We start from the raw sequence: 27,718 nt of genomic DNA on the forward strand, positions 1-27,718 counted from the left end.
ACACTTACTTAAAAACACTGTAAAATATTTCAAGAAAGAATTAATGTTTGTTCCTGAAAAGAAATTTATCTTCCACTGTTTAGGAATAATTAATGTCATTAAGCTATGCAGTTTGGCAATGTAGCTGGTTAACTTTTGATTAAGATGGAAAATATTTTTCCATAACCATGGTCCCCCTCAGTCACAAAATGTTATAAGAACATTCTGGGTACCTTAAACTTCAGCAACACATTTAATCATTTACCTTCTCCTTCAATATACCTTTAAGGACAAATCTTTTACTTAGAGTTTAGTTCAGTAGACTTTCTGAAGACCTGAACATTGACTTTGTGATCTGTCCAATGCTGGGATTAGAGGAGTGAGCCACTTCGCCTGGCCAAAACTACTGCTAATTTTTTTCAGGGGGGAGGGGGCGGGGGGGGGGACACTTTCTCACTCTGTCACCGAGGCTGGAGTGCAGTAGTGCAATGCTAGCTCACTGCAATGCCTGCCTTCTGGGTTCAAGCACTTCTCCTGACTCAACCTCCAGAGTAGCTGCGACAACAGCCATGTGCCACCATACCTGGCTAATTTTCGGTATTTTTATTATAGACTGGCTTTCACCCTGGAGGCGAGGATGGTTGCAATCTCCTAATCTGTTTTGGCCCACACACTTCTTTAAGCCTCCCAAAGTGGTGGGAATACAGGAATAAACTAAAGCAACACAACCCAGGTAGGAAACGTGTACAGATTCCAATGGAGACATAAGAGATGCCTATTTTTAAATCAACTTAGGTGCAAACAGATGAAGAAAACTGTCAACACCACAGTTTACTCTCCTACATAATTTGCTTTTAAGCATGTATAGCAATGAAATCAGGCATTTGATATTACACGTAAAATTTTATTCTGAAAATTGTTAAACAGACATTACATCAAAACAGAATAGTTTTCAGTTCAATTAACACTAACAGTTGTAAAAGTACTTTCAAAAAATAAGTTTCAATCTTAATACCTCAAAAATATTCATGGAGGAAGTGAGTATCTCCCTCTCCCCCCAAAACAACCTATTTCTTATAGTGGTACTCAGGTAATAATGCTGAAACAACATATTAATTGTGCATTCAACAGCAAAATCTTGTATACAATAATCATGACTTTTAGTATCATCTTCAGTTTCCTTTTTCAGATCGCCTTCCCCTGTCATCTCCTGTAGATGTCTCGTATCTTGAGCTACCATATGCTTCAGGAGAAGCATGCTCGACTCTCTCCATAGAGGGTGGACACATTAATTCCTTTCTGCCACAATGCTCATCATCACTGGAAGAGAAATCACCATGGCTCCTTGAGTACTTCTCCCAAATTCTGCCATATCTATCTCATATATTGTTATAATTAGGGCAACTGCTTCCACCATAAGTCTTACTAGACCTTAGTGCAGTTGCTGCACCACCTGAGGTCCCTGCAGGGTTAATAGAATCATAGAAATTATGTTGAAATACATTTAAACATTTTTACTGGCATCACTAAAGCATGAATCAGATAAAGTACTATTTGAAAATATTTGCATTCATCTGTCTTTATTGACAGGATAGTATTTATTTCTGCATTGCTCAAAAGGCTTTATTTAAAAGAGGCATAAGAGTAGTATTTTCAGGCTTAAGGAATTTTATTCTGAATTGAACGCCAGTCACATTTTCTGATAATTAACGAAGGTTTTAAGTTGCGTACACTTCCTTAAGCTTTCTACGGTTCTAAACTCTCAGTATTTCAACATGTTACTTTTTTCCTTTCTACTTTCCCTTTTAAAAAATCTGATCTATTCAATATAATTCTGTAATTTAAAAATCAAACTTAGAGTCTTACTATATGTCTGATACGAATCTCTGGTAGAACTTCTACTATGATGTTCAGAATGATTTCTACCAGCATGGCTTCTGTAGCCATCATGATCATTAAATTAAAAAAGAAAAAACAAAAAAGTTTTGACAGTGTCAGAAAGAACAACTTAAGAAATCTATTGGGCAAAACCGAAAAATGTTATAAGACCTATATCCTATAGTGGATTATGTATCCTGTCTAGAACGAGCGTGATCATGGTATGCATAGTGTCTACCGACCGAACCATATTCGATGGTGTCTTGGAAACCTGGATTATTTCTGATTGCCTAAGGTGAAGAAACACATTTTAAATATCAAAAACATAACTTATGCACAGCCTAAATAAAATAAAGGCCAGATATATATAAAGGACTAGGCACTTATCCAAATACAATATCAAAATACTTAAAAGGCAAGTGAAACTCATACTCATAATTAGTTATTCAGAAAATGCATTTCAAAATCCAAGTGAGATACCATATTTCAGCCATATTGAGATGGTTATACATTTAAAAATGCTACAAATATCAAGACCATGAGAGGATGCAGATAAACTGTAACACTGATACAATCCTTGTTGGACTGGAAATGATGCAGCTATTATGAAGAAATGTGGTGGGGCATCAAAACAAAAAATAAAAACTTAACATTAAGACCAAGAATTTTGACTCATACATACATACCCGAAATTCAGTTACTGTACTCAAACAAACATGTGTGCTTAAAAATAGTGTGGAGGAAACACCCAAACAAATGAATCGGTTAACACCTTGTGTAAAAAGCAAAATGTTATGATGTGGATGAAACTTCAGAACAACAGGCAGAAAGAAATCAGATCTAGAAGTCGTGTAGTGGTTGAACAAGCCCAATAACATGAAGTACACAGAACAGGTCAGTTTACATACAAAACAGACTGGTGGTTATTAGCAGTTGAGGGAAAAGACAAAATGAAAGGGATTGCTTAACTGGTAAGGGACTTGTAGTTTGGAGCGATGAAAAGGTTTCGGAACTAGACGGAGGTGGTTGTTCCACAACATGGCATGTAATAGATGTCAGTTAATTGTTTACCTAAAAATGTTCCATTTTCTTATGTGAATTTCATCACTAAAACAACAATAAACTAGATTTTCATTTTTCCTTTACCTATTCTTAGGTGCATAACCATCATCTTTTCGTGACTTATGGTCACGCCTCCAGGAAGAGACTGACTTTCTGCGTGAAGGACCTTCATAATTCTCTCTTCCACGTGACATGAGACCTGTAAATTTAACATGATGAAACATTATATAAGCAGCAGAATACCTGAAACACTATTATTTGTTCTCTAAGACAACTGTTACAAGATGTTTCTTCAATGACTCAATCCTTCATTCCCTAAGTCACCAGAAATTGATACCTTGAATACGTCTTATGGCTCTGAATTATCTCCTGATCCCTATGAGGCCAGTTCGTACAAACTTAAGCCATACAGTAACACTTAAATAAAAGTTTACTTTTAATGGCTAATAACTATTACTTATCATTTTCTATCTTTTTGAGACGGAGTTTCACTCTTGTTATCCAGGCTGGAGTGGAATGGCATGATCTCGGCTCACCACAACCTCCGTCTCCTGGGTTCAAGCAATTCTCCTGCCTCAGCCTCCCGAGTAACTGGGACTACAGGCGTGCACCACAATGCCCAGCTAATTTTGTATTTTTAGTAGAGACGGGGTATCACCATGTTGACCAGGATGGTCTCGATCTCTTGACCTCGTGATCTACCCGCCTCGGCCTCCCAAAGTGCTGGGATTACAGGCTTGAGCCACCGCGCCCGGCTCATTTTCTTTCTTTTATGAATGGCCTATGATTATTAATGACACAGGCAAAACACATAAAACCATCAAAGTCGTCGCTGATTGTAAAGCTTACACGTTGGTGCTTTCTCAGCTCAAGAAAGAAAATTTACCCATGTTGTTCAGTGCATCTCACACACACAAATGCTGCAACCCTTGAATGGCTACATACTATATTTATACCTAAATGTTCTATTTGGTCTCGAAGCGGTTGGCCCTATCTTAAATGTTGAAAAATTAAAACGTACTAGTGTAGGTTTTCTAATGATGGCCAAGAATTATTCTCCGGGCAATAAGCAATACTATTCAAGTGCTAATTACATCAGTAAGCCTCTTTCAAAATAGAAAACAATCTATTTCAATATACTCTTCATGTGCAGCTCCTTAGAGGTCAGTCTTTCACTTATGATATGTTCACTGGCTAAACTTTTAATGAAAATGTTCTGCACATTTTCTGAATGTGTTAACACATTAATGAAAATATGTTCTGTTTAAAATTTTTTTGCTGAGAGCTGATACTTTATTGTCTGGCTTTCTTCTGTTCACTCTGAAAACTTACACTTCTCCTTCTAAGAATTATTACTTCTATTCAACACTACTGCTTATCTCATGCTGCTTAGTTCTGAATTCTCACCTCGAATAATTGCAAATTCTACACTAAGTATCTTGTGTTAATGTTTAAATATCCCTGTACCACCTTAATGATTAATTTAAAGCCCTTCCTATGTTTCACAGCTCTGCACTTCTGTGATAGCCACATAACTGAAAACGCTGAACATGCTCTTGTCCAACAGGCATCCTTGAGGATGCCCTTAGTATCCTAAAAACTGGTCAGAATGCCTCTCATGTAAGCATTGCTGGGGTCTCAGGATCTGGATGGCCAGGCACAATGGCTCACACCATGAACCAGTGTGGAAGACTGAGGCAAGTCAAATACTTGAGCTCAGGGTTTTAATGTCAACTATGACAATGTAGTGAGATCCTGTCTCTACCGAAATATTTAAAAAAATTAGACATATGTGGTGGTGCATGCCACTAGCTGCAACAATAGCAGGCAGCTTTAAGTGAATAACTGCTTCAGCCCCAGAATTTGAGGCAGTAATGAACAATCATCTCGCCAGTGAACTCTGACCTGGTGAAGGCAGTACTTCAACCCAACAATGAAATTCAACATACAATTTTTAGATCTGAACACCAGGGGTCCAATACAAAGGGACCTAGGAAATGGAAGAATTGATTTAAGAAGCTGACCATCAAAAAATACTACCAGGAACTTCAAGAAAAATAAAAATCTATTCTCTACCAAACACAGCATTAAAAAAATGTCTCCCTCAGTGTAACCCCTTCTTTTATCTGAAATTTGAAGCTCAAGTGTTTCTTCACCATAAATCTGTAAATTCTCTCGTTCAATTAAATCTATTATAAAAGTTTTCAAACAGTGAATATGCCAATGTATGTGTCACATCTATTTTGTATTTCAAACTTAAATTAACCCTCTGTACAAATGGCTAATTTTTAGTCATACAGAAATGACAGAATTCCATCAGCTAGCATTTACCTTGATCTTCCATTCCATTATTGCTTCTAGCCACAGTAAAAGGAGCAGACTTTTTTGGAGAAGGACCTCCACCTCTCAAAGTTGGACATCTTTTAACTGGAAAAGGTCCCCTGAAAAAACTCATGTTGAGATCACCACTGTATTCACCATCATCTGTATTTCAAACAAAATATTTTGTTAAGTAACATCACCATTTCTTAAATGGCTAAGCGGTAGATATTTCTAATCTTTCCTATGCATTGTAGTCTTAAAAATTCACATTTGTCTATTTTAAAGAATGTAGAATTTCTATATCAAATCAGTGCAATTAAGAATATCAAAATCCATTTAAACATCTATCAAACAAACACTCCAGAAACACTGCATATTGTTGTCAAAAGAAATATGGGATAAGTGGAGAATGAACTGAGAGCAGAAGCATACTGTCTAAATGAGGTGTCCCCAAACTTTTTACACAGGGGCCAGTTCACTGTCCCTCAGACCGTTGAAGGGCCATGACATACTGTGCTCCTCTCACTGACCACCATTGAAAGAGCTGCTCCTTCCTGAAATGTGGTGGGGGCCGGATAAATGGCCTCAGGGGGCCACAGGTAGCCTGCAGGCTGTAGTTTGGGGAAACCTGGTCTAAACAAAAGGCTAAACAAATTCTTTTTCTGCATTGCCCAAAAGGCTTTGTTCAAAAGAGGCAGAAGGGTAGTATTTTCAAGCTTAAGAAATTTTATTCTGAATTAAATGCCAGTCACATTTTCTGATAATTAACATAGGTTTTAAGCTTTGTACACTTCCTTAAGCTTTCTACTGTTCAAAACTCTCAGTATTTAAACATGTTACCCTTTTCCTTTCTACCTTCCTTTTTAAAAATCTGGTCTATTGAATATAATTCTGTAATTTAAAAATCAAACTTGAAGTCTTACAAAATATCTGATATGAATTTCTGGTAGAACTTCTACTACGATGTTCAGAATGATCTCGACCAGCATGCCTTCTGTAGCCATCATGATCACTAAATTAAAAGAGAAAAAACAAAAAAGGTTTGGCAGAGTCAGAATGAACAGTTTAAGAAATGTACTGAACAAAAATGAAAAATGTTATAATACCTATATCCTCCAGTGGAATGTGTATCCTGTGTAGAATGAGAATGATCATGGTATGCATAGTGTCTACGCATCGAGGAACATTGTATGGTGTCTTGGAAACTTGGATTATTTCTGAGGGTGTAAGTTGAAGAAACAAATTTTAAGTTATCAACTTCTAGTATCAAAAACATAACGTATGTACAGCTTAAATAAAATAAAGGCCAGACATACATAAAGGACTAGGCACTTATCCAAATACAATATCAAAATACCCAAAAGACAAGTGGAACTGATAGTCATATGCAGAAATGCATTTCAAAACCCATGTGAGATACCATATTACAGCCATACTGAAATGGTTATACATTTTTAAATGCTACAAATATCAAGACCATGAGAGGATGCAGATAAACTGGAACACTGATCCAATGCTTGCTGGATTGGAAAATGATGCAGCTACTAAGTAGAAATGTGAAGGAGCCTCAGAAAAACAAACAAACAAACAAACAAACAAACAAAACTTAACATTAAGACAAAGAATTTTCACTCATACATACCCAGAATTCAGTAATTGTACTCAAACAAACATGTGTGCATAAACATAGTGTGGAGGAAACACCCAGATAAATTAATAGGTTAACAGCTTATGTAAAGACTGAAGTGCTATGATGTGAATGAAACTTCAGGACATCAAGCAGAAAGAAAACAGATATCAAAGTCCAGTAGAGATGGATCAAGCCCATTAACATGAAGTATGCAGAACTTGTCAGTTCACAGACAAACCAGAGTGGTGGTTATTAGCAGCTGAGGGAAAAGACAAAATGAAAGGGACTGCTTAACTGGTAAGGGACTTGTAGTTTGGACTGATGAAAAGGTTTCAGAACTAGACGGAGGTGGTTGTTGCAGAACACAGCATTTAATATATGCCACTTAATTGTTTACCTAAAAATATTCCATTTTCTTAAGTGAATATCATAACTAAAATAACAATAAACTGTTTTTTGATTTTCCCTTTACCTATTCTTAGGTGCATAACCATCATCTTTCCGTGACATATGGTCACGCCTCCAGGAAGAGACTGACTTTCCGCATGAAGGACCTCCATAATTCTCCCTTCCACGTGATGTGGTACCTGTAAATTTAACATGATGAAACATTATGTAAACAGCAAAAAACCTGAAACACTATTACTTGTTCTCTAAGACCAATGTTACAAAATATTTCTTCAATGACTCAATTTTTCATTCCCTAAGTCACCAGAAATTCCTGACCCCTTGATTCCTTCTTATGGCTCTGAATTATCTCTTGATTCCTTCAACGCCAGTTCTTACAAATTTAAGCCATATACTAACACTTAGGTAAAAGTTCAGTTTTAATGGCTAATAACTATTAGTTATTATTTTCTTTCTTATATGAATTGCCTATGACTATTGATTACAGAGGCAAAACACGTAACCATCAAAGTCTTCGCTGATTTTAAAGTTTACACGTTGGTGCTTTCTCAGCTCAAGAAAGTCACTTTATCCTTGTTGTTCCTTGCATCTCACGCACACAAATACTGCAACCCTCGAATGGTTCCATGCTATATTTACACCTAAATGTTCTCCTTGGTCTCGAAGTGGTTGGCCCTATCTTAAATGTTGAAAAATTAAAATGTACTACTGCAGGTTTTCTAATGATGGCCAAAAATTCTTCTCCTGGTAATAAGAAGTACTATTCAAGTGCTAATTACATCATTAAGCCCCTTTCAAAATAGAAAACAATCTATTTTAATGTACTCTTCATGTGTAGCTTCTTAAAGGTCACTCTTCCATGTATGATATGTTGACTGGCTAAACTTTTAATGAAAATGTGCTGACTTGTGCATTTTGAAGTCAGTAGATAACTACCTTCACTGATAATCTATTACAAAATATAAAATTGAAAATGCAGTATTTCCATTTTCTTCATATTATCATGGCGGGCTAATTCAGAATTATAATATGTTCTCCTTAAATTTCTTTTCTGAGAGCTGTTACTTTATTGTCTGGCTTTTCTGTTCACTCTGAAACCTTACAATTCTCAGGGTCATTACTTCTAGTCAACCTTACTGCATGCCTCATGCTGCTTAGTTCTGAGTTCTCACCTCGATTAATTTCAACTTCTACACTTAGTATTTTGCATTAATGTTTAAATATCGCTGTACCACCTTAATGATTAATTTAAAGCCCTTCCTATGTTTCACAACTCTGCACTTCTGTGATAGCCACATAACTGAAAACACTGAACATGCTCTTGTCCAACATGCATCTTTGAGGATGCCCTTAGTACCCTAAAAACTGGTCAGAATGCCTCTCATGTAAGCATTACTGGGTTCTCAGGATCTGGATGGCCAAGCAACATGGCTCACACCATGAGCCAGTGTGGAAGACTGAGGCAAGTCAAATACTTGAGCTCAGGGATTTAATGTCAACTAAGACAATGCAGTGACATCCTGTGTCTACCGAAATATTAAAAACAATTAGACAGGCGTGGTGGTGGATGTCACTATCTGCAACAACAGATAAGAGAGTAATTTCAGCCCCAGATTTTGAGGCACTAATGAGCCATCATCTCACCAATGCACTCTGGCCTGATGAAGGCAGTACTTCAATCCAACAATGAAACTCAACATACAATTTATAGATTGGAACAACAGGGGTCCAATACAAAGGGACCTAGGAAATGGAAGAATTGATTGGATTAAAAAGCTGACCATTACAAAATACTACCAGGACCTTGAAGGAAAACAAAAAGTCATTCTCTAACAAACGCAGCATTAAAAGGAGTGTTTCCCTAACTGTAATCCCTTCTTTTATCTGATATTGGAACCTCAACTGTGTCTTTATCATAAATCTGTAAAGTCTCTACTTCGACTGAATCGATTATAAAAGTTTTCAAACAGTAAATATGCCAATGTATGTGTCACATCTATTTTGTACTTCAAACTTTAAGTTAACCCTCTGTACAAATGGCTGATTTTTAGTCACACAGAAACGACAGAATTCCATCAGGTCGCATTTACCTTGATATTCCATCCCACTGTTGCTTCTAGCCACAGTAAAAGAAGCAGACTTTTTTGGATAAGGACCTCCACTTCTCAAAGGTGGACATCTTTTAACTGGAAAAGGTCCCCTGAAAAAACTCATGTTGAGATCACCAGTGTATTCACCATCATCTGTATTTCAAACAAAATATTTTGTTAAGTTACATCACTGTTTCTTAAATGGCTAAGTGGTAGATATTTTTAAATCTTTCCTATGCATTGTAGTCTTAGAAATTCACATTTATATATGCTAAAGAATGTAGAATTTCTATATCAAATCAGTGAAATTCAGAATATCAAAATCCATTTAAACGTCTATCAAATAAACACTCCAGAAACACTGCATTTTGTTGTCAAAAGAAATACGGGATAAGTGGAGAATGAACTCAGAGCAGAAGCCTATTTTCTAAACAATAGGCTAAACAAATTCTATTTCTGCATTGCCCAAAAGGCTTTATTCAAAAGACGCAGAAGGGTAGTGTTTTCAAGCTTAAGAAATTTTATTCTGAATTAAACGCCATTCACATTTTCTGATAATTAACATATTTTTTAAGCTTAGTACACTTCCTTAAGCTTTCTACTGTTCAAAACTCTCAGTATTTAAACATGATACCTTTTTCCTTTCTACCTTCCTTTTTAAAAATCTGGTCTATTGAATATAATTCTGTAATTTAAAAATCAAACTTGGGGTCTTACTACATATCTGATACGAATCTCTGGTAGAACTTCTACTACGATGTTCAGAATGATCTCTACCAGCATGCCTTCTGTAGCCAAAATGATCACTAAATTAAAAAAGAAAACACAAAAAAGGTTTGACTGTGTCAGAATGAACAGTTTAAGAAATGTACTGAACAAAAATGAAAAATGTTATAATACCTATATCCTCCAGTGGAATGTGTATCCTGTGTAGAATGAGAATGATCATGGTATGCATAGTGTCTACGCATCGAGGAATATTGTATGGTGTCTTGGAAACTTGGATTATTTCTGAGGGCATAAGTTGAAGAAGCAAATTTTAAGTTATCAACTTCTAGTATCAAAAACATAACTTATGTACAGCTTAAATAAAATAAAGGCCAGACATATATAAAGGACTAGGCACTTATCCAAATACAATATCAAAATACCCAAAAGACAAGTGGAACTGATAGTCATAATTAGTTATTCAGAAATGCATTTCAAAACCCATGTGAGATACCATATTACAGCCATACTGAAATGGTTATACATTTTAAAATGCTACAAATATCAAGACCATGAGAGGATGCAGATAAACTGGAACACTGATCCAATGCTTGTTGGATTGGAAAATGATGCAGCTACTAAGCAGAAATGTGGTGGGGCCTCAAAAAAAAAAAATAACTTGACATTAAGACAAATAATTTTCACTCATACATACCCAGAATTCAGTAATTGTACTCAAACAAACATGTGTGCATAAACATAGTGTGGAGGAAATACCCAGAGAAATGAATAGCTTAACAGCTTATGTAAAGACTGAAGTGCTATGCTGTGAATGAAACTTCAGGACATCAAGCAGAAAGAAAACAGATATCAAAGTCCAGTAGAGATGGATCAAGTCCATTAACATGAAGTATGCAGAACCTGTCAGTTCACAGACAAACCAGAGTGGTGGTTATTAGCAGCTGAGGGAAAAGACAAAATGAAAGGGACTGCTTAACTGGTAAGGGACTTGTAGTTTGGACTGATGAAAAGGTTTCAGAACTAGATGGAGGTGGTTGTTGCAGAACACAGCATTTAATATATGCCACTTAATTGTTTACCTAAAAATCTTCCATTTTCTTAAGTGAATATCATAACTAAAACAACAATAAACTGGTTTTTGATTTTTCCTTTACCTATTCTTAGGTGCATAACCATCATCTTTTCGTGACATTTGGTCACACCTCCAGGAAGAGACTGACTTTCCGCATGAAGGACCTCCATAATTCTCCCTTCCACGTGATGTGGTACCTGTAAATTTAACATGATGAAACATTATGTAAACAGCACAAAACGTGAAACACTATTATTTGTTCTCTAAGACAAATGTTACAAAATATTTCTTCAATGACTCAATTTTTCATTCCCTAAGTCACCAGAAATTCCTGACACCTCGATTCATTCTTACGGCTCTGAATTATCTCGATTCCTTCAATGCCAGTTCTTACAAATTTAAGCCATATACTAACACTTAGTTAAATGTTCACTTTTAATGGCTAATAACTACTAGTTATTATTTTCTTTCTCATACGAATTGTCTACGACTATTGATTACAGAGGCAAAACATGTAAAACCATCAAAGTCTTTGCTGATTTTAAAGTTCACACGTGATTTCTCTGATCAAGAAAGTCACTTTACCCATGTTGCTTAGTGCATCTCACGCACACAAGTACTACAACTCTCGAATGGCTGCTTGCTATATATACACTGAAATGAATGTTCTCCTCGGTCTTCAACTGGTTGGCCCTATCTTAAATGTTGAAAAATTAATAAGTACTAATGCAGGTTTTCTAATGATGGCCAACAATTCTTCTCCTGGTAATTAGCAGTACTATTCAAGTGCTAATTACATCATAATGCCCCTTTCAAAATAGAAAACAATCTCTTTTAATATACTCTTCATGTGCAACTTCTTAATGGTCACTCTTCCACCTATGATATGTTCACTGGCTAAACTTTTAGTGAAAATGTGCTGACTTTTGCATTTTGAAGTCAGCAGTTACCTACCTTCACTGATAGTCTATTACAAAATGGAAAATTCAAAATGCCATGTTTCCATTTTCTTCATATTATCATGGAGGGTTAATTCAGAATTTTAATATGTTCTCCTTAAAATTCTTTGCTGAGAGCTGTTACATTGTCTGGCTTTCTTCTTTTCACTCTGAAACCTTACACTTTTTCTTCTCAGAATTATTACTTCTATTTAACCCTACTGCTTGCCTCATGCTGCTTAGTTCTGAATTCTCCCTTCAAGTAATTTGAACTCCTTCACTAAGTATCTTGTGTTAATGTTTAAACATCACTGTACCATCTTAATGATTAATTTAAAGCCCTTCTTATATTTCGCTACTCTATACTTCTGTGATATCCACATAACTGAAAATGCTGGATATGCTCTTTTCCAACATGCATCTTTGAGAATGTTCTTAGTATTCTAAAAACCAGTCAGAATGCCTATCACATAAGCATTGCTGGGGTCTCAGGATCTGGGTGGCCAGGTACAGTGGCTCATGCCATGAGCCAGTGTGGAAGACTGAGGCAAGTCTACTGCCTGAGCTCAGCGATTTAATGTCAACTCAGACAATGTGGGGAGATCATGTCTCTACCGAAATATTGTACAAAATTAAGACAGGTGTGGTCGTGGATGCCACCATCTGCAACAACAGCAGGCAGCTTTAAGAGAGTAACTGCTTCATCCCCATATTTTGAGGCACTAATGAGCCATCATCTCGCCAGGGCATTCTGGTTTGGTGAAGGCAGTACTTTAACCAAACAATGAAACTCAACATACAATTTATAGATTGGTACACCAGGGGTTCAATACAAAGGACCTAGGAAATGGAAGAATTGATTGGATTAAGAAGCTGACCATCAAAAAATACTACCAGGAACTTCAAGAAAAACTAAAAGCAATTCTCTAGCAAACACAGCATTAAAAGGAGTGTTTCCCTCACTGTAATCCCTTCTTTTATCTGAAATTTGAAGCTCGTGTGTCTTTACCATAAATCTGTAAATTCTCTAGTTCGATTGAATCTATTATAAAAGTTTTCAAACAGTAAATATGCCAATGTATGTGTCACATCTATTTTGTATCTCAAACTTTAAGTTAACCCTTCAGTACAAATGGCTCATTTTTATTTATACAGAAATGTCAGAATTCCATCAAGTAGCATTTATCTTTACCTCCCATCCCGCTGTTTCTTCTAGCCACAGTAAAAGGAGCAGACTTCTTTGGATAAGGACCTCCACTTCTCAAAGGTGTACATCTTTTAACTGGAAAAGGTCCCCTGAAAAAGCTCATGTTGAGATCACCAGTGTATTCACCATCATCTGTATTTCAAACAAAATCTTTTGTTAAGTAACATCATCATTTCTTAAATGGCTAAGTGGTAGATATTTCTAAATCTTTCCTACCCATTGTAATCTTAAAAATTCACATTTATGTATGCTAAAGAATGTAGAATTTCTGTATCAAATCAGTGCAATTCAAAATATCAAAATCCATTTAAACACCTAACAAATAAACACTCAAGAAACACTGCACATTGATGTGAGAAAGAAATATGGGATAAGTGGAGAATAAACTGAGAGCAGAAGCCTATTGGCTAAACAACAAAATATGATGAAACTAAAGAAAATAATTAGGAGATAAATGATAAATTACTGTTCATGTTGTTCTAGTACTACAAAAGCTGTTTCAAATCATCTAATAAACATAAACCATATTACACTCAAAGAAACTCACTTATTTATGCAATGATACAGTGACACCTGAGAAAAATCCGTTATCTACAAACTTATTAACATAACATAATTCTTATTCTACCTTTATTAAATACTACTTTTCTTCCTAGCCCATGTTCAGTTTTAATAATCTTTAAGAATCACATATTAAATAATAATTTTTAACATATCTACGAAAATGTGAGACCTGGCTGGTGTCACATTTAAAAATATACACATTCTCCTACATGGCAGAGTATTATTAAACTTCACCCTGAAGATTAATTGCAATCAAAAAAGGCAACAGGTTCTGCCTCTTAGAATGAAGCGAATACTGCAATTTCAAATTTAGAAAATGTATCTCCCATAAACTGCATAGCTAGCTATTAAAATTCCAAAATAAATTTTAGATTTTTGAAGGTTGGTTAATAGATAATACAAGTTATCCAATAGGTATTTTCTTAATAAATGGTCACTTTATTTTTTAAGTAGAAATTAACCCCTCTGTCCTACTGAGTAAACCAATCTTAAATACCATTTTCAGAAGCTCTTCCTCCTGCAAAGAAAGATACATTTGTATTTCAAAGCCAAGGTTTCTGATATTTCTGAGTCAAAGAATCTTTTAAGAAACTGAAGTTCTATACTCCATGAATGGATAATACTTTATGGCAGGTGTGTTAACAAATTCTCTATATCAGAAGTGAAATGGTTTTGATTCGTATGCATGTTTATACACACACGTGCACACATACACACACACACACACACACACACACACACACACACACACACACAGAAACAAACAAATATTGTTAAAATCGTCCTCAAATACTCAGTTACTAATGTCCCACTGGATGGGTTTCAAGGTTTCATGGTATTTTGATAATACAACGTATATGAAATTCTGGGCCATAAAGTAAGAAACTCTAAAGGATAATTAATGGGAACATGTTCTGAGGAAAATCTGTGGAAAATACATAATCAAGATTCATAAAGTCAATTCACTTTGAAATTTTTCTTATTTCAATGCAAAGTAATTAAGATCTTAAAATGAGTTTGAGGCATTAGTTTAATCATTCTCATTATACAATTTTAGTACTTATAAATCATGTTGCTTATTAACAGTTAATTTTCTGTTCATAAAGGATATAAAGAATTTGAGAAATTTCTATAATTTCAAGCTTTTTGTCTTTCAGTCCTATGTTTCCAACTTCATATATTAAAACTTTACACAAGCATCCTCCACATGAGGCATACCAACCTCTTTTCTGTCCAATCCTTCCTCTTGCAGATCTCTGTTTTCCTGTGGGTCTTCTCTTTCTTGAAAAGTGTGGTGTTCTCTGGCTGCCAGCAGTTTTAAGAGACGGTTCCGTGGCTTGTTCTACTTTTATTGCTTTTCCATCCAAAAACTAAAAGTATTAAGCATACCGTCAGCAACACTGCCACATTTCAAATAATCCTATTTTACAGACATTTTTTACATCAACTCTATTTACATTCTAGATGTTTTCTCCTAAACAAATTTTTTTTCCTGAAATGCCCACATTGTGAACATTGCAAAACCTGCAACAATCACTGAGACCATGCATTCTGTTAAGAAATGTACACCAATTCCATTATTCAATGTCTTGAAAAGCCTCCGGTATTAAAAATTTAAAAAATAAAACCTGAAAAGTTAAACCATAACAAATTGTATGGGAGATTGTAGCCCATCTCTTCTTTACAATATACAATGTGCTTCATCTTTGCATTCACATCACATATTTAAAAGTTTCAATGTTTTGGGGCTATATGAAAGACTGTGTCATTTGAAAACATAAGGTTATTTATTCAGAGTGGTTAGTCACATTATTCACTATGAATTTATTCTTGAACCTGCTGCTGTGTATCACATAAAATGTCCAAATATGATTTACCTGTATCTATACTAGTTCTCTTTCAATAGATGTGATCACTGTTTGGTCTCATTCACGTTTTCTGTCTTACTCATTTCTTATTTTGTCTATAGGCATCCCTAAAAAACAACTCAGTATAGTACTTCATGTTATTTCTCAGAAATGGTTTAATGTCCTAATTAAATTCACAATAACTTTCTTCAGTTTAATCTTTTCTGTAGGCCAAAGTAATGTTTGGAAACAGTTCTGCTGGGAGAGATCCAAGATAGCTTATCACTAGCAGCCAAAAAAGGCTGAGAATACCCAAGATCAGAATGCCTCTTCCTCAGCAGGAGATCACAGTTCCTCATCAGCAACAAAACAAGGCTTGATGGAGAACGAGTATGTTCCAATTACAGAAGCAGACTTCAAAATGTGGATAATAAGAAACTTCTGTGAATTAAAAGAACTTGTTCTACCCCAATCCAAAGAAACTAAGAACTTTGAAAAAAGGTTTGATGAAATGTTAACAAGAATACAAAATTTAGAGAGGAATATAAGTGAATTGATGAGCTGAAAAACACGAGAACTACGTGAAGTATGCACAAGTTTTAACAGCCAAATTGATCAAGCAGAAGAAAGGATATCAGAGGTCAAAGACCAATTCAATGAAATAAAACAAGAAGACAAGATTAGAGAAAAAAAGATAAAAAGGAATGAGCAAAGTTTTCAAGAAATATGGGACTATGTGAAAAGACCTAATCTATGCTTGATAGGTGTACCTGAATGTGACGAAGAAAATGAATCCAAGTTGGAAAGTACGCTTCAGGATATTATTCAGGAAAAATTTCCCAACCTAGTAAGGCAGGATAATATTCAACTCCAGGTAATACAGAGAACACGACAAAGATATTCCTCAAGAAGAGCAACTCCAAGGCACAAAATCATCAGATTCACCAGGGTTGAAATGAAGGAGAAAATACTAAGGGCAGCCAGAGAGAAAGGTCAGGTTACCCACAAAGGGAAGCCTATCAGACTTACAGTAGATCTCTCAGCAGAAACCCTACAAGCCAGAAGAGAGTGGGGACCAACATCCTTAAAGAAAAGAACTTTCAACCAAGAATTTCACATCCAGCCAAACTAAGTTTCATAAGTGAAGGAAAAATAAAGTTTTTTATGAACAAGCAAGCACTCAGGGATTTCATCACCAACAGGCCTGCTTTACAAGAGCTTCTGAAAGTACCACTACACATAGAAAGGAACAAACAGGGCTGGACGCGGTAGCTCAAGCCTGTAATCCCAGCACTTTGGGAGGCCGAGGAGGGTGGATCACGAGGTCAAGAGATCAAGACCATCCTGGTCGACAAGGTGAAACCCCGACTCTACTAAAAATACAAAAAGTTAGCTGGGCATGGTGGTGTGTGCCTGTAATCCCAGCTACTCAGGAGGCTGAGACAGGAGAATTGCCTGAACCCAGGAGGCGGAGGTTGCGGTGAGCTGAGATCAGGCCATTGCACTCCAGCCTGGGTAACAAGAGTGAAACTCCGTCTCAAAAAAAAAAAAAGGAACAAACAGTATCAGACTTTCTAAAAAATACCAAAAAGTAAAGAGCATCAACATAATGAAGAATTTACATCAACTAATGGGCAAAATAGCCAGCTAATGTTAAATGGCAGTATTAAATTCACATATATCATTATTAATTCTAAATTTAAATTGACTAAATCCCCCAATTCAAACACAGACAGGCAATTTGGATAAAAAAAAACTAAAACCCATCGGTAAGCTGCATCCAGACCCATCTCACATTCAAGGATACACAAAGACTCAAAACAAGGGATGGAGAAATATTTACCAACCAAACATAGAGCAAAAATAAATAAATAAAAAGCAGAATTTACAATTTTTGCCTCTGATAAAATAGTCTTTAAAGCAACAAAGGTCAAAAGAATCCAAGAAGGACATTACATAATGATTAAAGGATCAACGCAACAACAAGAAGAGCTAAAGATCCTCAATGTATAAGCACCCAATACAGGAATACCCAGACATACAAGACTCATAAAGAGACTTAGACTCCCACACAATAATAGTGGGAGACTTCACCATTAATACTAGACAGATCAATGAGACAGAAAATTAACAATGATCTCCAGGACTTGAACTCAGATCTGGAACAAGTAAAGGTAATTAACATTTATAGAACTCTCCACTTTAAATACACAAAACATACAGTCTTATCAGTACCACATCATATCAACTTAGAAGTTTAAGTGAAATGTTGGTTGGCTCCTTGTTTGTTATTCTCTTCCCTCATTTTCTTTTATGTCCCCATTATTAAGGACAATTACAGGCATACCCATATTCAGACTGCATTCTAGCCCAGGCAATAAAGCAATACCCCCATTCTCTCTCCCTCTTCCTCCTTCTTTTTCTTCCTCTTTTTATTCTTTTTATTATTCCTTTTTTCTTTCAAAAAAAAAAAAGAAAGAAAGAAAAAGAAAAAAAGAAAAAAAAAAGAAAACAGTTCTGCTAATCACTCTATTTAAACATTACATGGCTTTTTTTTTTTTTATTTGGGAAAGGATCCTAAATCCCCTCCAAGACCTGTTGCAGACAAATAAGCAGTTCTTCCCATCTTGAGACGCTGTATGATATTTCTTGGCCCAGAACAGTTTCCCCAGTTTAGTGCACGGTTGCTTCCTTCCTAGTGTTCCAAAGTCTGCCACAATTTCTTAAACTGTAATCTTCCCCTGAAAACTCTAAGTACCTTCTTTATTTCCCTTCTTAACACTTCTCTGCATATAACATTTATTTTAATTTTTCCATAATAAAATTTGTGAGACAAGGCAATGTGGAAAAGACATCTACACAAATTAACCCTTCTTCAGCACAAAAACTGGGGGAAAATGGCCAAATATTACGATACGTAAGTCAAAAGTGTCTCCATACCTAGCATGAAACCATGACCTAAATCAACTATCAGCTTGTACTATACCTTAAAATATGAGAGGATAAGCGTGAATAAAAATGCAATGTCGGCTATGTACCAGAAAGTGAGCTACACAGAGAAAAACAAAATCAACTCAAAAAGTTTAAAGATGTACTAAAGACAATTTAATGATCAAGTGATTAATACATGGTACGGTGAGCACAAAATTCCTATAATAGACACTGAGTTAAAAAAAAAAAAATAGAGAGAGAGATCCAAGATGGCTGATCACTACCAGCTCGGGATTGTAGCTCCCAGTGAAAACGCAAAGAACAAGAGGACGCCACACCTTCACATGAATTCTTGTTGCTCACGCATCAGGAGATTCCCAGCGGAGGAGCCCCACGGGTCGCCAGTGCGACTCTTGTGACCGGTGAGGCGGTTTTGCCAGCACCTCAGAGCGTCGGTTGTTGGTGCAGAGTCAGAAAAGCACCATCAACCTTAACGCCGCTGATTTAGTCAGTGCAGTGGGTTGCTCAGATTTCGGCGCTGAGAATCAATAAGTTGGACGTCCATTCAGAAACCCAATTACAAAGACGGTAATTATAAAGACCACAGATGGATAAATCTACAACGAAGGGAAGAAAACAGTCAAAAAGGACTGAGAATACCCAAGATCAAAATGCCTCTTCCTCAACAGGGATCCCAGTTCCTCATCAGCAACGAAACAAGGCTTGATGGAGAACGAGTGTGTTCCAATTACAGAAGCAGGCTTCAAAACGTGGATAATAAGAAATTTCTGTGAATTAAAAGAACTTGTTCTAACACAATCTAAAGAAACTAAAAACTTTGAAAAAAAGGTTTGACGAAATGTCAACAAGAATACAAAATTTAGAGAGGAAAATAAGTGAATTGATGGAGCTGAAAAACACAATACGAGAACTACGTGAAGTATGCACAAGTTTTAACAGCCGAATTGATCAAGCAGAAGAAAGGATATCAGAGGTCGAAGACCAACTCAATGAAATAAAACAAGAAGACAAGATTAGAGAAAAAAGGATAAAAAGGAACGAGCAAAGTCTCCAAGAAATATGGGACTATGTGAAAAGACCTAATCTACGCTTGATAGGTGTACCTGAATGTGACGAAGAGAATGAATCCAAACTGGAAAATATGCTTCAGGATATTATTCAGGAAAATTTTCCCAACTTAGTAAGGCAGGATAATATTCAACTCCAGGTAATACAGAGAACACAACAAAGACATTCCTCAAGAAGAGCAACTCCAAGGCACATAATCGTCAGATTCACCAGGGTTGAAATGAAGGAGAAAATACTAAGGGCAGCCAGACAGAAAGGTCAGGTTACCCACAAAGGGAAGCCTATCAGACTTACAGCAGATCTCTCAGCAGAAACCCTACAAGACAGAAGAGAGTGGGGACCAATATTCAACATCCTAAAAGAAAAGAACTTTCAACCAAGAATTTCACATCCAGCCAAATTAAGCTTCATAAGTGAAGGAAAAATAAAGTTTTTTATGAACAAGCAAGCACTCAGAGAATTCATCACCACCAGGCCTGCTTTACAAGAGCTTCTGAAAGAACCACTACACATAGAAAGGAACAAACAGTATCAGCCTTTCTAAAAAATACCAAAAAGTAAAGAACATCAATATAATGAAGAATTTACATCAACTAATGGGCAAAACAGCCAGCTAATATTAAATGGAAGTATTAAACTCACATATATCATTATTAATTCTAAATTTAAATTGACTAAATTCCCCAATTCAAAGACAGGCAGGCAATTTGGACAAAAAACTAAAACTGTATGCTGCATCCAGACCCATCTCACATTCAAGGATACACAAAGACTCAAAACAAGGGATGGAGAGAGACTTACCAACCAACCAGAGAGCAAAAATAAATAAATAAAAAGCAGAATTTACAATTTTTGCCTCTGATAAAATAGTATTTAAAGCAACAAAGATGAAAAGAAGCAAAGAAGCACATTATATAATGATAAAAGAATCAATGCAACAAGAAGAGTTAAAGGTCCTAAATATATACGCACCCAATACAGGAATACCCAGACATACAAGACTTATAAAGAGACTTAGACTCCCACACAATAATAGTGGGAGACTTCAACATTAATATTAGACAGATCAATGAGACAGAAAATTAACAACGATGTCCAGGACTTGAACTCAGATCTGGAACAAGTGGACATAATTAACATTTATAGAACTCTCCACTTTACACAAAATGTACACTCTTATCAGTACCACATCATATCAACTTAGAAGTTTAAACCAAATGTTGGTTGGCTCTTTGTTTGTTACTCTCTTCCCTCATTTTCTTTCGTGTCTCCATTATTAAGGACAATTATAGGCATACCCATATTTAGACTGCATTCTAGCCCGGGCGAAAAAAAAAAAAAAATAGAAAATCTAAGTTGTTCTTAAAGGATAAATTGCCAATTGTGCAACATTTATATGGAAGAATAATACTCAAGTGGTCCAGAAAAACATATTGGGGATGGCATCAAGTATAGCAGGAAATAAAAACAGATTGAGATAATATTATAAAACAAAAAAGCTCTAGGGCATCTCCAAAGAAATCATCTTGGCTGCAACACAAAGGAATTCAGGAGGAACGAGAATTGCATAAAAGTTTAAAGCTGTAACAAATACACAGCCTCCAGAATTTAAAACTCCACAGGACAAGATATTATTGTTTGGATCAAAGCAAGTCCTGGAACACATTGGAAAAAATAATAAGGAGCTATCCATGTTACTAAGTAACTAGGTATGCATGTCACCCTGGTTACAGAAAAAACAAAAACAGAAACAAAAACAAACAAACAAACAAACAAAAAACAACGTTCTTTGGAGACGGGCACAAGGATGGGGTAAAAATGTCAGTTACTTGTTCTGGTATCCAACTTCCATGTTCTCGTATTATTTTCTATTTTCAAGTACTTAACACTTCCTTAAATGGAAAGGTCTTGTTTAAATGAACTTTCTCAAGAATGTATTTTCAGAAAATGGGAGAGGATCGTTCCTTCTTGTGAGTCTGTCTCGATGTCCATCTACAGAAGATTTATTTCTTGTAAGTCTGTCTAGATGTCTATCCACACTTTCTCTGTGCTATAGATGTATTACTATGAATTGGATGTAATTCCATTAACAGCCATTTAATAAACATGATTTTTTTTTCTCATTCCCATGAGAGATCCTTCTAAGTTTTAAAGCTGTTCAAAAGCTTTGAAACATTTTTACACTCATATTGAAATAAAAACATAAAAATTGGATTACCATAAGGTAATTTATATAATGTTCATTCCAACATCCTTCCAACTACACTTGCATTTATATGTCCAAGGAGGAGGACAGCTAAATCATTTCCATTCATAAGTCATTATACTATTTTCAAAGTGTACTAGTAGTGAAAAAGACCTAGAGATGCTGTTAATTGAAGAACAGAGTTAGAATAGCACTAATAAGGGAAACTTACCTTTCCATTCCAATCTCTGGCAGCATGCTTAGCATCTGCAGGGTTCTCAAAAGTAATGAACGCAAAGCCTCTGCACTTCCTGCTTCGATCTTTCAACAAATGAACTGAAATATATGAAAACCTTTTCATTTACATAATGGACTTCCGATAGTACTAGCTATCTGAATGTTACATCAAAATAACAAGCAAATTGCAATTCAAATCCTTACTGTGATTCTTAACACTATATCACCCCTATAGACAGCTTATTTCATTCCATTTCATTCCCTACTACCACACAAATTTACTTTTATTGCTTGTATTGTAATAACCTAACTTGTGCCAGCCTAAGTGACTCTATCTTGGCCAGGACCCTGATATGCTCCATTTAGCTTCTCCCTCCCTGCCTCAGCCCCCTCCAGGTACATTCCTGGGTCACACTGCATTCAAAGCTTTGAATCCTTAACAGCAGTTCACACGGTTCCGGGTACCTGTAACCACTGTAAACACCTCTTGCTTGGCAAGTCTAACTGTTACTGTCAATGCCCTCCTCAGGGATTGAGTGTATGGAAAGTTTCCTCTGCTACCTCCCTCAATGCTTGTATGCAAATACCCTTACCAACCAACCATCCTGGGAACCTCCTGATCCCTGGTTCCCAGCTTCCTTATGTAACTTGCTTGCTCTATTTCTGTAAAATTCCACGTTAGCTAGGCTCCCCTTCCCCTACCTAAATCAAGGTAAAAAGGAAAATCAAGCCCCTTTGTCAGGGCTGAGAGACTTTGAGGGTGAGCTGACTCTCAGTCACTGCCAAATAAAGAACTCTTAATTTGGAACTTAGACACCGGTGCTCCCCTTCTAACTCACTTGGATACAACAATGTCCCATTGGTAGTAGTATGCAGATGAACTTTATCACAGACCCTTCACCTGCTGCCATGACAACATTCTGAATACCAAATAGAAACTTCAAAACAGGAGTTTAAAAACAAACAAAAAATTATGTCATCAATTTCATATATTAACTCTATGTTTATTTTAGGGAAAATATGTACATGTTGGCTTTAAGGGTTACCTTCTGACAGGGAACCATGTCTCTCAAATACTGCTTTTAGCATCTGTTCATTGGTTTCTCTACTGAGCCCACCAATGAATAGCTTGCCAGGGCAATCTGCTTCCATAATTTTGCTGTAAACGGTAGAAAATAAATCTATATTTAGATAACAATATAAAGACGAAAAGATTAAATTTTATTACATCCTGTGTTGAAAACTGATATCAAATTCCCTTATAGGGGCAGGCCTCTTTTAAAGTACTTTACATCCTATATGAAAAATCTGTAACATAAAGAGAAAAAGGCAGAATGGCTTCATGGATTAATAGTGCATTTCACTACCTACCTGAGAAAAACTCTTTAGAAAAACTAGATAACAGAAGCTATTCTAATTTTACAAAGTGGAAATACACAGGAATCCCCAATTTAAATCGTTTTATTTGAAAATTATATATTTATGAAGTACAATTTTTTTAAGTGGTTAAGTTTCCTGCTGCCAATGTGCATTGCTCCCTGCAGCCTCCTCAACCAAGCCTCAAGTGATCCTGTCACATAGGAACTTCTCAAGTAGCTGGGGCTACAGTGGCCTGCTACCAGACCTGGTGTGTGTATGTGTGTGCACGGGTGTGTGCAGGGGTGCGTGTGTGTGCCGGAGTATGTGTTGCTACCAGAGCGGTTGTGTGCGTGTGTGTGTGCAGGGGTGTGTGCAAAGGTACGTGCATGTGCAAGGGTGTGTGTGTGTGTGTGTGTGTGTCTTTCAATAGAACCAGCTTGTACCATGCTGACCAACTTTGAAACTTCTGGGCTCATGTGATATGTCAGTATGGTGCTACCAAAGTGCTGTCACTATTCAGGGGTGAAATGCCATGCAAAACCTGATGTTTTGATAAATGATTAAACTGAGCTGCCTAAACTACATGCTTTCTTGGGGGAGGAACTTTAAATATTGTACAAACTTTTAGTGATTTGAAATATACACAATCTAGATCGGTAATCCACAAACTCTGGCTTTCAGCCATAAATATCTTGGGCCTTTCAGGGACCTGGCTGCAAAACGAGGGGTGAAGCACTCTTAAGTCTGTAAGCCCCGCCTCCGCTGGGATTGGCAGAGGCTAGGAGCAGTACTCTGGCCTACGCATGTGAGAAATCTCAGTGGCAACCTCCTTATGAGAATGTAACGTCTGAGAATGACGTGAGGTGCCACAGCTGCATGACACCGTCCTCCCTGTCACCCCACTACTTCACTCTGCGCTCCACCACGCTGTTCCGAGCAGAAGCCCCGCCCTACCCCGTGCCCCATGCTAAGCTGCCGCCTCTCACTCGCCGCCTTCTTCCCCCTACCAACCCGTAGTCTGTGGAAAAGCTGCCTTCCTCTAAACCGGCCCCTGGTGCCAGAATGGCAACAGATTAAACGACCCCCATTACGTTACTCAGGCTAACCTCCAACTCCGGACCTCAAGTCATTCTTACACCTTCACTTCCGAAGATGTTGGGATTACAGGAGTACGTCAGTCTCCCAGGTCAATACAAAACCTTAAGGGCATCTATTTGCTTCAATTTTCACCTATCTACCGCCATTGATCTCCATTGCAAACACCTCTTCCATTTAAATTATCGACCCTACCAGAGATAGAGGAAACGTCTTTCAAATACTGTCACGGAAGGAGGAAGACAATTACAGGTTTAAAAGAGCAAATTTAAATTGATTATTCATGCTTCCAGACTTCTACAAACCCAAAAGTCACGCAATTTATGCCAACCTTAGCATGCTACGTCCTGTGAAGAAAATCAGACATTTGAAACGTGCTAACTAAAAGTACAAGCTTTTGTTGTTTCCCTGGTCACACTGCGTAAGTACACTGCCTGTGTATTTGAGTTATGACCACACTGACAGAGAAAAACCGTTTCAATAAAACGTGCACAGGAAAACAATGGCGCCCGAGGTCCCTCTCCCACAAGCTGCCCCCACATCGGACACGTCCAACAGTAAAAGGAAGAATCCTCAAGAAACCTCCGTGAGTTTAACAAACCCGAGTTTCTCACAGGCGCTAAGAACGAGCCCGCTCGACCGTCTCCTCCCATAATTCAACGCCCGCACACTGAAAACCCCAGCCACTTTCATTGACAACCTCCGAACGCCTGGCGAGACCAACCTGAGCAGAGAAACAGAAATTACAGGTGCTTCTCAGCAGGACAAACAGCCTCTGGGTCACCGGGCCCTCGGGCTGCTTGCACCTGGCTTTGGAAGCCTCTAGCCCCGCTGCCAACTGAGAGGCACAAAAGCGGACTGGGCGGGAAAGAAAGATCCCCGCCACGGCAGCCCCACGGAAGTAGCTGAAACAGCCTCTGTCGGCAGCCAATCAGTGCGACGGTGGGTGGTGGACTTCCAGGGTGGAGGTGCGTGGCCGCATCCGGGTGTCCTGCAGCTCCACCCTCATCGGGCGAGCCACGGTTGACTAGCTCGCCGAGTTTCTGCCCTGTGGCTCTGAGATCACGCGCAGGCCAGGCAGGGAGCCGGCCCTTTGGAATTGTGGGCGTGGAATTCTGACGGCCTAACTGCCATCATGACTGTGGCAGGCGGTTGACCCACAGCAAACACATGAAACGTCTCACTTCCTTAGGCAGGCCAGGCAGATGGTCCTGAATGTTGCAGATCCAGAGGAGAGGGAGAGGGACCAGCTGGCTGCTGGGGCAAGGGTGGCAGCGGAGGAGGCTTGGGGGAATTGGGCGGGGCAGGCGCGTGGGAGGAAAACCGCCTGGAACCTTGCTGGGGTGAACTTTGCACTCTTGGTAGGTCTAGGCGAATACAGACCCCGAGTGCCATGCTTCCTCCCTAAGGATGCTGGACTCCCAGGAGCATTCCTCTCGTGCTGGGTCCTAGGCACACTGGAGGCCAGCCGCCAGGGTCACCCGTGGATGGACTGTGTACACGCTGTGCTGTGCGCACCCAAGACACTGCATTGCCGACCCAGAGGTTCCCGCCAGCGAGCAACAGCGGCATGCACCGCTGCCATCAGGGCTTCGTAGGTCCAGGGCCTGCCCTGTGTCTTCCGAGCTGCTGGGCATAGCTGATCCCGCTGGGGCCCAGGGCCCCAAGGTGCATGCGTGGGACGGCAGCCCGGTGGCGCATCCCAGGATCCCTGGGTCCATGTAGCTTTAGCAACGGATGCTCAGCAGGGCGAGGCCCACGGGTTTTTCAAGGACTGGTCCGCACCGTGTAGGGGTTCCCTGGCGTGTGTAGAGCAGCAGAGGCAGGTGTCTGTGGGAGGCGGGAGGAGGGCATTATGTTCAGCCTGGAGGTAGGTGAGGGTGACTAGTGCACAGAGCCGGGGGCACTCTTGGTGCTCTTGCAAACTTGCAGGGTGTTTTGTGGCTCGCCCAGCCAATCATATGGAAGCTCCTTAACTCGAGGCAGATTGTGCAGTACACCCAGATGTCGGCCAGCATCAGAAAACATGATGAAGTCTTGCTTAGCCACGTAACGGATTTGCAGGTCAGGCAATGGGGACGGGGTGTTCGTGAGGGCTCATATGTCTGGGTCAGGGTGGGGCCCCCCTTGAGGCCCCAGCATAACTCAGGGGAGAGCTGGGCAGGGGAAACACATGCGCCACCCCAGCTACCAGGCCACTTCAATCCAACTAGATGATTGGTCACTTTGAGTCTGTTCTCTTTCTCCTCAGCCATGCAGGCTGAGGAACTCAAGACATCTCCAGTAATGGGCCACTTTTACTTCCACCATGAAGTGATCATTAAGGATAATCCTGTTACATTTTCAGTAAGGAGTTCCTCCCAGCATGGTATAGGAGGTGGTATGTGGAAGGATATGCCTGGCTTGTGCCTTCCTGACTCCTCTTTCTCCAGGATACAGCGTTTCTCATTTCTCTGCAGTTCTGTGGTCCTGGGATCATGAAGGTGAAGCCCCCAGCTGTAGGCAGATTACTGACTATCTGAACTACCTCAGCTGGTTGACACACCATGACTGCCCAGGGTAAGGCAGGATTGCTGAGGTGGGGCCATTGTGGGGATCCTGGGAGAGGACCTAGCTGATTATTCCAAGGCCTCTGGAGAATTGGCTTTGAACCACGGCCTGACCTGTCCCAAACCATTTCCCCAGTCGCCTAGATTATAAGCCAGGGCCTGTGGCTCAATCCAATGCAGTACATCCCAAGGGAATTAGGCCCTCAGAGATGGAACAGATAAAATGTCAGGTGAGCACTCCAGGTCTCAGAGCACACCTGAGGTCAGGAGTTTGAGACCTGGTGGATCAACATGGTGAAACCTCGTCTGTACTAAAAATACGAAAATTAACTGGCCTTAGTGGTGGGTGCCTGTAATCCCAGCTACATTGCAGGCTGAAGCAGGAGAATTGCTTTAACCGGGAAGCAGAGGTTGCAGTGAGCTGAGATCCTGTCATTGTACTCCAGCCTGTGTGACAGAGTGAGACTCCATGTCAAATATATATATTTTATATTTATTGTTGGGCAGGGTTCATTGTTGCCTGCTAAATGCTATCCTTTTCCACAGA

At 38.4% G+C, this 27,718-nt stretch overlaps 2 protein-coding genes across 2 annotated transcripts in view; both read right to left on the reverse strand.

The window, feature by feature from the left end:
* LOC141582964 (uncharacterized) overlaps positions 1 to 27,718 on the reverse strand; it is an 815,156-nt gene that overhangs the window by 748,002 nt on the left and 39,436 nt on the right. The window lies entirely within an intron of this gene.
* Positions 1,152 to 26,343, reverse strand: LOC141583037 (RNA-binding motif protein, Y chromosome, family 1 member B-like). Its single transcript, XM_074392456.1, is given in 10 exon segments — positions 1,152 to 1,441; positions 6,165 to 6,253; positions 6,348 to 6,458; positions 7,344 to 7,458; positions 10,101 to 10,175; positions 11,253 to 11,367; positions 22,164 to 22,267; positions 23,215 to 23,349; positions 25,370 to 25,460; positions 26,104 to 26,343. Coding segments are annotated over 10 exon segments (1,365 nt in total).

Source organism: Saimiri boliviensis, chromosome Y (assembly GCF_048565385.1).
Source record: "Saimiri boliviensis isolate mSaiBol1 chromosome Y, mSaiBol1.pri, whole genome shotgun sequence".
NCBI classification, from domain to species: Eukaryota; Metazoa; Chordata; class Mammalia; order Primates; family Cebidae; genus Saimiri; species Saimiri boliviensis.